Source organism: Bos indicus, chromosome 16 (assembly GCF_029378745.1).
Source record: "Bos indicus isolate NIAB-ARS_2022 breed Sahiwal x Tharparkar chromosome 16, NIAB-ARS_B.indTharparkar_mat_pri_1.0, whole genome shotgun sequence".
Lineage (NCBI taxonomy): Eukaryota > Metazoa > Chordata > Mammalia > Artiodactyla > Bovidae > Bos > Bos indicus.
In genome coordinates, this window is record NC_091775.1 from 57998044 (window position 1) to 58014779 (window position 16736).

Sequence of the window (16736 nt, forward strand, 5' to 3'; positions counted from 1 at the left end):
ATTATATGGCTTGAACATTTGGGAAATAGAGCTTCAATTTCTTTTCTTCTAAGTGAGAGGCTGGCAAATGATGGTCTGTGGGCTTCCGCCTATTGCACAGCTATGCCCACTTATTTATATATGGTCTGTGGCTGCTTTTCAGCCACAGTGGCAGAGCTGTGTAGCTGTGGCAGAGACCATATGACCTGCAAAGCCTAAAATATTTACTATCTGGCCCTTTATTGAAAAAAGGTTTGCTGAGCTTTGATCCAAGTCGATCACCCCATAAGGGTACTAATACCTATGACTACTTTATAGCCATGACTTTATAAAATAAGTTGGTTTGTCTGCATTAGTACTTATTTAGGGCTTCCCTGGTAGCTCAGCTGGTAAAGAATCTGCCTGCAATGCAGGAGATCCTGGTTCATTTGCTTCCTGGGTCGGGAAGATCCGCTGGAGAAGGAATAGGCTATCCACTCCAGTATTCTTGGGCTTCCTTGGTGGCTCAGCTTGTAAAGAATCTGCCTGAAATGTGGGAGACCTGGGTTTGATCTCTGAGTTGAGAAGATACCCTGGACAAGAGAACGGCTACCCACTCCGGTATTCTGGCCTGGAGAATTCCATTGACTGTATAGTCCATGGGGTTGCAAAGAGTCAGACATGACTGAGTGACTTTCACTTTCACTTTAAGGCCTTATGGGTGACACTTCAAAGGCAAAGACAGAGACAGCTGTCACAGACTGATATCCCCTTTCTGTCTGAATGTGGCCTCAATAGGTCAACGTGGTAGACCCTTGGCCAGATCCAGAGGAACTGAGGAATATACTACTTGCTGATGATACAACTGGTCAGAGGATGAAGACAAAACTTCATAAGGTGAAGTTAATAATGTCCCCATTGATTGTAAACATTAAATTTACTGAAAAGAATCCATATGCTTTACATTTATGTTGATATGCATAATTCCAAAGAGGTAGGAAATATGGATCTTACAAATTATTCACCAGTATATTGTAATTCAGGTGTGCTATGCTTCTTAAAAAGACAAAATTATCTTTTGCCACATTTGACAAAAAGTTTCCCAGCTCAGCTGTGGCTCAATAAACTTTTATTATTTTTTTGTTATTTATTTTTATTCAAAAGAATTTGTTTCCCTATCACAAAAATTAGATAAGCATACCACCAACAGCAGCAAAGTCCGTAGAGTTACATTGATGGTGGAGAGTTCACTGGGTATTCCCAATGTCCCGAAGGTCAAAAGGAGGAAAAACAGGGGGAAAAAAATACTCAAAACAAATCCAAAACCCATGGTGACTTTGGGGAGAGACACTGCAGGATCTGTCTTCTCTTATTGTCGGCTGCAGATGTATTTCAGCAGGATCTAGTACAATTTAACTTGAGCAAACCCTTCATACCAACTCTAGCACCTAATAGGGAGAAAAAAGAATCAGTATAAAAAAACAGTTTTACAATATAGAAAAAGTTTAATCAGTCTTTATTAAATTGTAAATAAAGAACCAAACCCAGTAATGGTTTCCCAATTGCTAAAATGCCAAACAATTTGAAGGGTTTAGACATTAATCCATTCTTACTTTCAATCTGATAGCTGCATGAACTCTTTCAGGTTAGTTATCTCTACAGTTAGCTAGGGTGCCTTTGAGATAAACTACATAAAAAATAAAGATAAATGACTGACTGATGCACAGCGTGAATATGATGTTTTTGGAATATTATGTTGGTATCTTTCCACAATCATAAGAAAAAATTTAACTATTACTGTTTAGAATTTTAATCTATTTCTTGCATTAACAAGTATCTCAAAATGATCAAGGTATTCAAGACCTAAAATTTAATCTTTCCCTATTGCTTCTTTTATTTTCTAGTCAACTGTCTGGGTGTCAAGATATTTTGTCAGCTATTAGAGTAGCACCTTATCATACAAAAAAAAATTGTGATATTGCTAAAACTAAAAATAAGAAAAAGCAATGATCAGTTATAAAAAGAGTAGAAGAAATGACTGTGAAAGGACACTGAATGTGAAGACAATTATGAGTACTGTCAAAAAGGATCATGTTAGGTAGAGACTGTAATTCTAGGTGGCTAAGAATTAAAGGAGCAACTTATAGCCTGCTGTGCTAAGGCTTGAGTTATACCTGTGTTTCCCTAATGTCTTTACATTTGGCAAGCACGTTACTTTACATAAGAGGTCAGGGCTGCTGAACAGAAATCTTAGATTTATCACTGAGATTCTATAAGTATGTATGTAGCTTTGAGCTTTCTGTAGATACATTAGCGATCCCAATTGCCTCAAAGGCCAAACATGTAGAAGAATAAAGTACAGCTTTTTCAATACAAGCCTTGCCATGAGAATAAAGAGAAACTGAGAGACTATAGAATCACTTAAAATGGAGAGTCTAAGATCTTCTACCATCTTGTATGAGGCTTCCATAACATAGCACTGGCTTTTGTCCATGACTCTCTAATAAGGCTTCCCAAATAAAAGAAAGCAGATACATAAAAGAAGTATGCCATGTACATTCATTTGACCAGCTGATGGTGCTGTCCTGCTTTGCGTTTGCTCCTTTCATCTCTGCAGGACAGTGTGTGAGGCTTGGATTTGCTCTCTTGATTACTGGGTCATTCTCCACTCAGGGTGAGTGGAAGGAAGCCATGGCAAAATTAATGTTAAGTGGCAGGGAAATAGATACATCTTATTTAAAAAAATGCATTTGGATACTTCTATATCAGCAGAGATTATGTGGAAAGAACTGGTACCCACAGACTAAGTGCTAGTCAAACCCATGTAGTAAAAACCCTTCTCCAAGACGACGTTTTGTTTAAAAGCTCGCTGCTTAGCTCAGGGTTTATTTATCCAATGTACTGGGCCTACGTGCTGAGCATCCAATGGTGCAACTAGATAAACTTTTTTATTTCCTTGAGCCCCTAACTACCAAGAAAAGTATGTGGAATACTGTATCTGAATTTGGGAATGAGACGTGAGTGAAGAGACTAAACGTGAAGAGGCTAAATCAAAGTTTTCAGATTATACCAATGGCATGATCACATGATCAATCAACTTTCAACAGAAAAGAAGAATTCCTTTTCTTCCCCTAGCAATTGAGGAAAAATCTACTTGTCAAGATAGAAAAGGGAGAAAAACTCGAGGAAGAGAAGAATACAATAAGAGTTAAAGACATTTTAACATTTGCCAAGTGTCTAAGCATCTGTTGCTGTATCCTGGATCCTGTCCCCTGAATATCCAGCGGGATAGCTGCACTGGGATAACAGAAGCTGAACAGTGAGCGGCCCATGGTGAGTGCTTAGTAGTCTTCATCTGGTTGTCATTCTGACCGCCTTTCAGGCCCTTCAGCATTTGTATAACATCTAACAAGTACTATCATCTTCTCCAAAGTTGCAAGCTACCTATTCTTTTCCCCTTCAATCAAAGCCATTTCCAAGCAGACAGACTCATGATTTGGCATGCTCTCTAAGGCTTAGTACAACTCTATATTTCCATGTTATAGTTACAGTCTGCTATAGCCTAAAAATGGAGATGTATAAAATAGCTTACCTTAATTGTACCCTGACTGTTAGCAGCAATCAGCACATTGGACTCCTGGAAAAGAACAAGAACTTTTAGAGTACAGAGAAGATTTCCTGCAGGGCAGCCCAGGAGAATAATTTCCTCTTCATCCTTCTTTCTTTCACTATACCCAAAGACACCAATACAATCTAAACTGGAGAACCAACTTTAACATGTTTTTAACTATGAATTATAAAATCAAAATCCCATATTGTGAGGATTAGATTTAATAAAAAAAAAAATACAGTTGGAAGCAGCATAGGAAACTTTCAAATGTAAAGAAAAATAAAAGAGAAACAGACTGTCACTAGGAGGAAAGCCAAGAGAAACAAAGACTGAAACAAAGCACAAATAATAACTTGAGAAAAACAAAGTACACGATTCTTTTCATAGACAACTTCCCCTTCATTCATTTTATCCTTAAGAAACCAGTAATTGGTATACATCTCTATGTACAGCTATTTGCTATTAGGAAAACAAAATAAAACAGAATGTGAATATTCATCTGGAGACAGATGGCTGTCTTTCTTTTCAACTATTCTATCACTCACTATATGCATTTTAAAAACCTTGGTGATTGCTTCAAACAGAATGCATGTGGCAACATATTGTTTAAATATTCTAAGCCTTAAGAAAAAACTATTTCTCTGGAAAGCAGAAAGGATGGAAAAGGAAATAGACACGACTGGGTTTACCAGAGAGAATCTCACTGAGTAGGAAGAGCTGGGACATGCCTTCTGTTGTAAAGAGTCTAATAGGCTTTGAGCTTTGGAGTGTATACAGGTCTTTTTGTTTTTCAGAGCAGGCAGTCAGAAGGAAGTAAACAGATTCAAAACTGCCATAGAGACCATTTGACTGATGTGAAGTCCAAGTCCAAATAATAGCTCTCAGAAACAGATAAAGTGGTCAAACGTCACTGAAGGATGGGATCTGCCTGAATATCCTACAGGTTTCATCAGAAAGTGATGAAAAGAAAGAACACTTTTGATTTGTATTCTGGGAAAGTTACTGCAACCAATCTTGAGTTAAACCTTAGTTTCTTTGATGCAAAGCATCTGTGCTCTACCAACATCTCTATTTCTATCATTTAACTTTCTCCTGGCTTGCAAGTAAAGTTACCTTTGAAAACTGTTCACCTGGTTGCTACTGGTATAGGAGGAAAAAAATCATCTCTTCCGCTAATCCCAAATTTGGGGATCAGACTATTTCTTGGATGCAGTCAGTGGTGACAGCATCAATGGTCAGCAGTATCAGGAAGGAATAGAGAGGACTTCCCTTGGATAGGAATCTGCCTGCCAGTGCAGGGGACGTGGGTTCAATGCCCGGTCCAGGAAGATTTCACATACCTCGGAGCAACTAAGCCCATGAGCCACAACTCCTGAGCCCACATGCTGCCACTCCTGCACTCTGTGCACCTAGGGCCTGCGTTCCACAACAAGAGGAGCCACGGCAATGAGAAGCCACGGCACGACCACCAGAGCGTAGTCCCCACTGCCGTAACTAGAGAAGGCCCGAGCAGCGGTGAAGACCCAGCGCAGCCAAAAATAAACAAATAAGACATAAAAAGGAAGGACTGAAGCCATGCTTTTTCTGCAAGTGGGCACGGGCATTGCTGATGACAGGGTTTGGAACACAGAACCCTCAAATATGGCACATTGGCATATTGGATATTTCAAGCTAAAGGATTTCAAGAAAATGGCAGAAGCAGGAAGGCTACTCTGCACTTCCACACCTCCTTCCCTTCTCCCCTAAAACAAAATTCTCATGTGGGAAGTGTCCTCCCTATACCAAGGAAAGGAACATCCTTATCTCCAACAACAAAGGAATGCTAAGAACAATCAGAGTTTCCTGCGGCTTACTACTCCTGAGTACAATTACCTCATACTCCCTAACCTATCACATTGCTTCATGACCCCTCACTCTTCAAAAAAACACAGCAGAGAATACACAGGTCTACTTCCCTGGGTCTTCATTTCCTTATGGAGGCTTTCATGTCATGTAAAACATATTAAATAAATCTATATGCTTTCCCCCTGTTAACTTGTCTGTCAGCATTTACAGACCCAGTTTAGGACCCTAAGAGAGTAATGAAAAACCTTTTCTTCCCTGTTGTTCAATTGCTAAGTTGTGTCTGACTCTTTATGACCCCATGGACTGCACCACGCCAGGCTTCCCTGTCCTTCATTATCTCCTGGAGTTTGCTCAAATTCATGTCCACTGAGTCGGTGATGCTATCTAACCATCTCATCCTCTGTCACCCCCTTCTCCTCCTGCCCTCAATCTTTCTCAGCATCAGGGTCTTTTCCAATGAATTGGCTCTTCACATCAGGTGGCCAAAGGACTGTAGCTTGGGCTTATTTCCTAGCTGAGCATTTCCCTTAAATCAGCACATAAGAGTTGGACCATAAAGAAAGCCGAGTGCTGAAGAATTGATGCTTTTGAACTGTGGTGTTGGAGAAGACTCTTGAGAGTCCCTTGGACTGCAAGGAGATCCAACCAGTCAATCCTAAAGGAAATCAGTCCTGAGTATTCATTGGAAGGACTGATGCTGAAGCTCCAATCATTTAGTCACCTGATGCGAAGAACTGACTCATTGGAAAAGACCCTGAGGCTGGGAAAGATTGAAAGCAGGAAGAGAAGAGGACAACAGAGAATGAGGTGGTTGAATGGCATCACCAAATCAATGGACATGAGTTTGAGCAAGCTCTAGGAGTTGGTGATGGACAGGGAAGCCTGGCGTGCTGCAGTCCATGGGGTGACAAAGAGTCAGACATGACTGAGTGACTGAACTGAACTGAACAGCACATATATTCTTGAAAACAGTAACGTAGGAAAATAGCATTCACTATCAGAATTATTTCAATATCCACTTTGGGGAATTATCGGCTATCACTGGGACTGAACATGCACAGAGTTAATACATCCATATGGGGGGCGGTGGTTGCGATAGGGGGTATTCCCAAATCCCTCTTATTTATCTACTCTTTTAGTAAACTAAGTTCAGAAATTGGTTGGAGTGAGTTTTAGGCATCTTTAGGGAATACAATAAGTCACTGTGAGCTTCTCAAGAGGCGGAATTTCTGTATGTGCAGCAGAAAACAACAAAAAGAGGCACTGTAGTATAATGTGATTTCTTCCTAGCAAGAACTTTAAACAAGCTGCTTAAAGCTAGATGCGGCAGTCACCAAGAATTGCTCATAACATCAGGATAATGAAAAATTTATGGCCCAAAGCTACCTCTCTTTCTGCCATTTTGGTTCGAGTCATCTTTCAATACAGAAGAAAGTAGAAAAACCTGGTGGAGATGAAGACTCATCCTGAGGGAAATCCACCTCCGCCAATTACAGAGATTATTAATTATACAACATAAATTTGTAATTCTTCAAAGGCTGGAAGAACCTCTGAAAAAACATGGTATATTACCATACAGTATGAAATTGTATGCTCAATATAAGAAAGTTAACTTGAAACACTTTTTCCTGTGGAGACAGATGAAATATCTCATTTACAAATAAGCTAACACAGAGAGTGACTGCCCAGTTGCAACTGTCTTTCAGGACTAGTATATAGGTAACTGAGTCCTAAGAACTTTTAGAAACACTCAAAACTATTAAACATGACAAAAAATAAAAGAAAAATAATAGGTTCACTTCTCAGTATGCCCCTCCCTCCAAAGCAAACAAATGTATTAAAAAGGGATTTAGGATTAAACTGCGGAGAAGGCAATGGCAACCCACTCCAGTACTCTTGCCTGGCAAATCCCATGGACAGAGGAGCCTGGTAGGCTGTAGTCCATGGGGTCGCTAGGAGTCGGACACGACTGAGCAACTTCACTGTCACTTTTCACTTTCATGCATTGGAGAAGGAAATGGCAACCCACTCCAGTATTCTTGCCTGGAGAATCCCAGGGACGGGTAGCCTGGTGGGCTGCTGTCTCGGGTCGCACAGAGTCAGACACGACTGAAGCGACTTAGCAGCAGCAGCAGGAGTAAACTGTCTTTTAGAAAGGCAGATAATAGCTTAAGATAAATGAATTTTTACATGCAAAAGAAAAATAAAACCAGGTATTTTACTTCAGCGTAGAGGTACAGAGGTGATAAGTACAAGGTTATTACTTAGCTTCTGAGTAATTCTTGTTTGCATTTTGAATGACTAGTAATTCTTGGCTGTAGCCTACCAGAGCGCTAATGTAAATAAATAAGTTCTGGCTCAATGTGTTGTTTTTACTCGCTAAATAAAATAAAAATGCCAGTCAGTAGTTCTCATTATTTTCTCCCTCTTAAAAACTGGCAGTTTTCCTATAAAGACTTCCTCAAGGTTAAGATAATAACGCTTCTACTATTTTCTTCTTAAGATAAAGAGATTAAAAAAGACAATGGAAAAATCAGCAGCAAGTCTTTTACAAAAGTAGAAGACAAATACATAAGCATATACCAACTTACTGAGAAAGCCGGAGATAGATACCACAGTAACTTACACTGCAACAAAACTAGCATCCACTGGAACTGTTTCTTCTTTGCCAGCTTGCCTACGAAAGAGCTACTAGCTACTACATTAAAATCCTGAGCAATTGAGAATTGACAATTACTTATTTAGCTTGAAACTGGAGGATATAGTCCTAGAGATAGTCATAATTGATTTTAAATGTGAAGTTGCTTACTAGATATATAAATATGTGATTAAGAAACTTCTATTTCTGGCTGGTAACAGAATAAATGGAAGGGATTTGCCCTCCTACCTTAAACAGGCAGAAAACTGAACAAAATATAAAAGACAGCACTGGACAACAGGCAGAACAGGACTGTGATTACAAGAGGAAAAACGAAAAAGGTCATCCTCCAGTCACCTCAGCTTTCTGCCTGGAGGCCATTTCTGGACCACAGAGCAAGGGAGGGGGATCCAAATAGAACAGAGAGGAATCTGAGAAGACCACAGCAGAGTAAGGTGAGGAGACAGAGGTGTAAGCATGGGGTATCTGTGAACAGCTGGAATTTGTAGGGCACAGTACCACAGAGGAGAAAGCTACTTAAAAGTACAGTTCCAGGAATCTGTATTGGGTGCCCTTGATTGTACATCAGAATGTGAGCACTGTGTGCTCACAGGGTGAAACTACACAAAGCCAGAAAAATAACAATGGAAAGCGAAAGTACAACTACTGAGAATATGCTAGAATTCACACAGGGTTAGATGTCGGAGTTTAGACAAACCAGAGTGAAGACAACATTCAATGCCCCCACTTAATAGAGTCCTCAGAGGGTCAGGCCTTATCAGTAGGGCTAACCTAGCCTTAAAACAAATGTTCCTCTAGACCAGAGATTAGCAAACTGACCCTATGGACTAAATCCAGCCCAAAGTGCCTGCGTTTTAAGCTTCACTTTTAGTAGAACCCAGCCGTAGGCATCAGTTTACAGTTGACTCTGGTTCCACATCTGAGGATTTAACCAACAGTGGATCAGAAATATTTTTGGGAAAAAAAATCTAGATAGATCCAAAATGCTAAACTGAATTTGCTATTTGTGGCATCATTTGATTTACAAGTATTTACAAAGCATTTACATTGAATTAGATACTATAAATGATACAGAGATGACAAAGTATACAGGAGGACGTGCTAGATTACATGTAAATACTATGCCATTTTATACAAAGACTTGAGTGTCTATGGATTTTGGTATCTGTTGGAGGTCTTGGAAGCAGTCCCCTGTGAATACCAAGGACTGTAGGTAAGTACTGTCTATAGCTGTTCTGGCACTACAGTAGCAGAATTGAGGAAGTGCAACAGAGACCATATGGCCTGTAAAGGCTAGAATCTTTGTGATGTGGTCCTTTAAGAAAGAGTTTTGCTAACTGCTACTTTAGTTATCCTGCTGCTGCTGCTGCTGCTAAGTCGCTTCAGTCATGTCTGACTCTGTGCGACCCCATAGACGGCAGCCCACCAGGCACCCCTGTCCCTGGGATTCTCAAGGCAAGAACACTGGAGTGGGTTGCCATTTCCTTCTCCAATGCATGAAAGTGAAAGTGAAGTCGCTCAGTCGTGTCTGACTCTTAGCGACCCCACGGACTGCAGCCTACCAGGCTCCTCCATCCATGGGATTTTCCAGGCAAGGGTACTGGAGTGGGGTGCCATTGCCTTCTCCGTTATCCTAATAAAGTTTAAAAACCAAGTGTCAAAAGAATCAACTTTGTCTCCAAAAACTCAACTTTCTGTCAAAACAAACTTCAATACTCTTAAAAGAATTAAACAAAATCTAGACACTCAACAATAAAGCATTCACAATATATAGCATTTCAGAGGCAAAAATAGTCAGGAAAAAATTTCAATGAGTAGAACCAGATGTAGAAATGAAAATATAATAGAAGTAACAAATGAAGACTTTAAAGTAAGTATAATTATATTCAAATATTTAAAGGAAACAATGGTCTTAATGACAAAAGAAATGAAAGATATAATATAAAAATCAAATGGAATTTCTTCACTTGAAAAGGATAGTATCTGAAATGAAAAATTAATTGGATGGGCATAACAATAGATAAGACAGTGAAGATTAAAGTAACAATAAATGTGGCAACACAGGAAAAAAGAATCAAAACTGACACAAAGGCTGGAAAGAAAGAAAGAAAAAAATATTAGTATTTACGTAAACCATAGGACAATATGCAATCTAATAAAAGTGTAATTGGAGTTTCAAACAAAGGAGAAGGGACTGAAAAGGTATATGATGATATAAAACTAAAATTTTTCCAAATGTGAAAACCCATAATCTTGGAAGCTTAATATTCAAGTAGAAAAAGGCACAACACTAATATATTAAGATACATCATAAACTACTAAAAATGAGTAAGAAAATCTTGAAAACTGCCAGAGGAAAAAAAGGACATGTTGTATAAAATAAACAGAGTAGGAGAAGGCAATGGCACCCCACTCCAGTACTCTTGCCTGGAAAATCCCATGGACGGAGGGGCCTGGTGGGCTGCAGTCCATGGGGTCGCACAGAGTCAGACACGACTGAAGTGACTTAGCAGCAGTAGCAGCAGCAGAGAGATCAGAAAGGGGAGTGTCCACATCCTATCAAGATTCACACAGATCCCTTGGAGCCTCTTCCTCATATTAAAATGATGACAGCATTCTGACTCGTGTGAGGTGTGACAGCTCATCGTAGTTTTGATTTGCATTTCTCTAATAATGAGCAATGTTGAGCATCTTCTCATGTGTTTGTTAGCCATCTGTATGTCTTCTTTGGAGAAATGTCTGTTTAGGTCTTTTTCCCACTTTTTGATTGGGTTGTTTCTTTTTCTGGCATTGAGTTGTATGAGCTGCTTGTATATACTGGAAACTAATCCTCTGTCAGTTGTTTCATTTGCTGTTATTTTCTCCCATTCTGAAGGCTGTATTTTCACCTTGTTTATAGTTTCCTTTGCTGTGAAAAAGCATTTAAGTTTAATCAGGTCCCACCTGTTTACTTTGTTTTTATTTCCATTACTCTAGGAGGTGGGTCATAGAGGGTCTTGCTTTGATTTATGTCATCAAGTGTTCTGCCTATGTTTTCCTCAAAGAGTTTTATAGTTTCTGGTCTTACATTCAGGTCTTAAATCCATTTCTAGTTTATCTTTGTGTATAGTGTTAGGAAGGGGTCTAATTTCATTCTTTTATATGTAGCTGTCCAGTTTTCCCAGCACCATTTATTGAAGAGGCTGTCTTTGCTCCATTGTATATTCTTGCCTCCTTTGTCAAAAATAAGGTACCCATAAGTGCATGGGTTTATTTCTGGGCTTTCTATCTTGTTCCACTGGTCTATATTTCTGTTTTTGTGCCAGTACCACGTCTTGATGACTGTAGCTTTGTAGTAAAATCAAAGTCAGGAAGGTTGATTCCTCCAGCTCCATTCTTCTTTTTCAAGACTGCTTTGGCTATTCAGGGTCTTTTGTGTTTCCATAAGAATGGACACTGGTCAGAATGGCCATTAATAAAAAGTTTACAAACAATAAATGCTGGAGATGGTGTGGAGAAAAGGGAACACTCTTGCACTGTTGCTAGGAATGTAAATTGATACAGCTACTGTGGAAGATGGTACGGCGATTCCTTAAAAAACTAGGAATAAAGCCACCATAAGGCCCAGCAATCCCACTCCTAGGCATATATCCCAAGGAAACCAAAATTGAAAAAGACACACGTATCCCATTGTTCACTGCAGCACTATTTACAAAAGCTAGAACATGGAAGCAACCTAGATGTCCATCGACAGATGAATGGATAAAGAAATGTGGTACATATACACAATGGAATATTACTTAGCCATAAAAGGGAATGCATTTGAGTCAGTTCTGATGAGGTGGATGAACCTAGGACCTATTATACAGAGTGAAGTGAGTCAGAATGAGAAAGATAAATACTGTATTCTAATGAAAATATACAGACTCTAGAAAAATGGTACTGAAGAATTTATTTACAGGACAGCAATGAAGAAACTGTGTGGGTCACAATAAACTGTGCAAAATTCTGAAAGAGATGGGAATACAAGACCACCTGACCTGCCTCTTGAGAAATCTGTATGCAGGTCAGGAAGCAACAGTTAGAACAGACATGGAACAACAGAGTGGTTGCAAATAGGAAAAGGAGTATGTCAAGGCTGTATATGGTCACCCTGCTTATTTAACTTATATGCAGAGGACATCATGAGAAACACTGGGCTGGAAGAAGCACAAGCTGGAATCAAGATTGCCGGGAGAAATATCAATAACCTCAGATATGCAGATGACACCACTGTTATGGCAGAAAGTGAAGAGGAACTAAAAAGCCTCTTGATGAAAGTGAAAGAGGAGAGGGAAGAAGTTGGCTTAAAGCTCAACATTCAGAAAACAAAGATCATGGCATCCGGTCCCATCACTTCATGGCAAATAGATGGGGAAACAGTGAAAATAAATAAACAGACTTTATTTTGGGGGGCTCCAAAATCACTGCAGATGGTAACTGCAGCCATGAAATTAAAAGACACTTAATCCTTGGAAGGAAAGTTATGACCAACCTAGATAGCATATTCAAAAGCAGAGATATTATATTACTTTGCCAACAAAGGTCCGTCTAGTCAAGGCTATGGTTTTTCCTGTGGTCATGTATGGATGTGAGAGTTGGACTGTGAAGAAAGCTGGGCGCCGAAGAATTGATGCTTTTGAACTGTGGTGTTGGAGAAGACTCTTGAGAGTCCCTTGGACTGCAAGGAGATCCAACCAGTCAATCCTAAAGGAAATCAGTCCTGAGTATTCATTGGAAGGACTGATGCTGAAGCTGAAACTCCAATACTTTGGCCACCTCATGCGAAGAGTTGACTCATTGGAAAAGACTCTGATGCTGGGAGGGATTGGGGGCAGGAGGAGAAGGGGACGACAGAGGATGAGATGACTGGATGGCATCACTGACTCGATGGACATGAGTTTGAGTGAACTCTGGGAGTTAGTGATGGACAGGGAGGCCTAGCGTGCTTCAATTTATGGGGTCGGAAAGAGTCAGACACGACTGACTGAACTGAACTGAACTGAATGAAGAAACAGACATAGAGAATAGACTTATGGACATCAGGAGAGGGGAGGAAAGGGTGAGATGTATGAAAAGAGTAACATGGAAACTTACATTACCATATGTAAAATAGACAGCCAACGGGAATTTGCTGTATGGCTCAGGAAACTCAAACAGGGGCTCTGTATCATCCAGAGGGGTGGGATGGGGTGGGAGATGGGAGGGAGGTTCGAAAGGTGGGGACATATGTATACCTATGGCTGATTCATGTTGAGGTTTGGCAGAAAACAACAAAATTCTGTACAGCAATTATCCTTCAATAAAAAAATAAATTAAAAAAAAAAAAGAATGACGACAGCAAAGCCACAGGAAGACACCCTCTTCTTCCCTGGTAAGAGCTCAGCCAATGAGAGACAGGCACAACTCAGCTAAGAAAAAGTCATGGACTCTTGTCTACTGCAGCTCTCTCAGCTTCCTCTCCCCTCTCCAAGAGTTCTCCTCTCCATTTTGCTGGACACTTGCACATGACTCAACATAGCTGCAGACGCTAAATTGCAATTCTTTGATGATCCTGAAAAACTCATTTTTGCTGGAGAAATAGCTGTTTTATGTTAACAATTACATATAGAAGAACAAGGGCACCAACTGTCATCAGAGGTAATTTAAGCCAATAAGACATAGCTTTTTTAAGAGGATGAGGAAAAAACCTATCAACCTAGAAATATTATATAAAAAGAAAGATATTTTGACAACAACTAAAGCTAAGGGAGCAGCATAGATGCACTGTAAAAACTGTTTCAGGAAGTTCTTATAAAACATGAAACCTTAAATCTAAACAAAATGATGGAGAGTGCTAGAAATGATCGATATGTGATAAACATAAAAGATGTTTGCTTTCTTGTTTTTTAATTTTAACAGATAATCACCAATTAAAGCATAAATAATAACAATATATTATGCTATTAAAAATAGAAGCAACATGTCAGCAAAAGTACACAGGATAAAAGGGGTAAAAAACAGAAGTACACTGGAATGGTTTTCTGTAATATAAGTGGTATATCTGATGACAGATTGCGATAAGTTAAACATGAATATTGTAAACCTTAGAGAAACCACTAGAAAAGGAAAAGAAACAGTACAGCTAATAAACTTCTAAAGGAGATAAAATGAATTATAAAATATTCAATTAAAAAATGAGAAACATGGGCACAAAGAACAGATAGGCCAAACAGACAACAAATAGCAAGATGGTAGACAATACCTAACTAGACTGGCAAGTAAATGCAGATGGTTTACATACTACAATTAAAAGGCAGAGATGATAAGACTTGATAAAAGAGCGAGTTTATGTTGCCCACAAGAAACACACTTTAAAGAAAAACAGATATTTTTAAAAAGAGAAAAAATATACCATGTAAACATTAATCATAAGAAAGTCGGGATGGTTCTACTAATATCAGAAGTAGACTTCTGGGAATTTCCTGGTGGTTCAGCGGTTAGAATTCAGTGCTTTCATTGCCATGGCCCACGTTCAACCCCTGGTCAGGGAACTAAGATCCTGCAAGTCACAATGCACAGCCAAAAGGAGAGGAAAAAAAAACAACCAAGCAAAAAACGCATAGAAAGTAGACTTCAGGACACGAATATGACCAGGAATTAGAGAAACATTCTATAATTAAATAAGAGTCCATTAAAAAAACCCTCAATATGACATATAAATAAAACGCAGCTTCAAGACATATGAAGCAAAAACGGATAGAACCAAATTGAAACGGGTAGCTCCACACTGGAGTGTGCAGATTTCAACACTCATCTGTCAATAATTCAAAAAGCAAGGAGATGGAAAACAAAAAATATATATAAAAGACTTGAATAATACTATCAGAAACAAATTGAACAAATTAATATTTACATAAAATCTTAAATGGTAAAAATACACATTCTTAAGCTACCTAAAAAGTATATACCAAGACAGACCATGAGCCCAGACTATTAAACATATCTCAGCTCATTTAAAAGAATGAAACCATATAAGTGTGGACTCTGACCAAACAGACCTAAAGTAGAAATCAGTAACAAGAGACACCTGGAATATTTGGAGATTTTAAACACTCTTATATGACATAGGGATCAAAAAAGAAATCACAAGGAAATAAGAAGCAATATACTGAAAGATACTGAGAAAACAATAATGTTAAAATTTGTGTAATACACCTAAGGGCTTCCCTGGTGGCTCAGTGGTAAAGAACCTGCCCACAGTGCAGGAAACGCAGGTTCAATCCCTGGATCAGGAAGATCCCCTGGAGAAGGAAACAGCAACTCGCTCCAGTATTCTTGACTTAGCGACCAAACAATAACAAATACACCTAAAACAGTGCTTACATAGAATTATATCTCTTTATCCTTGTATTGGTAAAGCAGAAAGTTTAATATAAATGATGTAACAGCTTTTGGCTTAAGAAGCTAGGAAAAAAGCAAATTACATACAACAGAAGTATAAATATGGTAGTAATAAAAAGCAGAAACCAAATAAAATAAAAAGACAAAAATGGGCAAAAATTATTAAAAACAAAAGTTCTGGAAATAAAATTGAAAAATTTCTCCAAAAGGAGAGAAAGGGTAAGGTAATAATATCTGGAATGAGGGGATATCACTGGATATCCTACCGATATTTAAAGAAAAAGACAGTATGAGTAGAAAAAACTTAATGCTAATAAAGTTGACACAGAATAAAATAAATGAATTACATGAAAGACAATTCAATTCCAAAATATGACAGAAGACCAAGTCAGAAAACAGAGGAGGAAGGAACACTTCCAAATTCAGTTTGAGTCAAACAAAGCAAAAGATATTATTAAAAAATTACAGACCGATTATCTTTATAAATAGATGTTAAAAACTCTTTAAAAATTCCAGTAAAGAGAATTCAGTCATGTATAAAAAGAATAATACACCATGCCCAAGTGGTTTTAATCCAGATATTCTAGGAGGCTTAAATATTTTTTTTAAGACAATGAATGTAATTAACATTTTTAACAGAAGAGAAAAATCATATAATTACAATAGACATGGAAAATGCATTCAACAGAATTCAATACATATTCATAATAAAAACTCTTAGAAAATTAAGAATAGAAAAGAATTCCTCAAGGTGATAAGGAATACCTATGAAAATCTTCCAGCTAATGTCATACTTAATGGTGAAATGTTGAACTAATTCTCAGACTGGGAGCAAGGGCAGGATGCTTGCTATCATCACTTGCATCTAACCCTGCATCAGAGGTCCTACCCAATGGGCAACAGTCAAAGAAAAGAAAGGAAAAGCATACAGATCAGAAATAAAGAAGTAGAGCTGTCTTTATTTGTAAATGACATGGCTGCCTATGTAGAAAGTCTTTAAAAATCTTTAAAACAGCTGCTAGAACAATATTTTGACCTAGTAGGGCTATCAGCTCCAAGGTCATTATATTAAAATTTATTTCTATAAACCAGCAATGAATACTTAGCAAAGGGATTTTTCTAAAAATATCACTTATAATAACTGCTTAGAGACAACTAAAATATATGTAAGATCTACATGTTGAAAATTATAAACTAACACTGAGAGATATTAAGGAACACCTAAATAAACTGACAGAGATACCATGTTCATGGAGAGATACT

The 16736-nt window shown here is 38.4% G+C and overlaps 1 protein-coding gene across 5 annotated transcripts in view; it reads right to left on the bottom strand.

Annotated features, from left to right (window-relative positions):
* Positions 1-1070: 1070 nt before the first annotated feature.
* The window catches only part of COP1 (COP1 E3 ubiquitin ligase), a 224807-nt gene continuing 209141 nt past the window's right edge, over positions 1071-16736 (bottom strand). For all 5 annotated transcript variants that reach the window (XM_070768483.1, XM_070768482.1, XM_070768484.1 and 2 more), the window contains 2 exons: positions 3551-3595; positions 1071-1406 (listed from right to left, as the gene is read on the bottom strand). In XM_070768483.1, the coding sequence (XP_070624584.1) occupies positions 1389-1406; positions 3551-3595 (63 nt within the window). In that variant the 3' untranslated portion in view covers positions 1071-1388. The remainder of the gene's footprint in view (positions 1407-3550; positions 3596-16736) is intronic.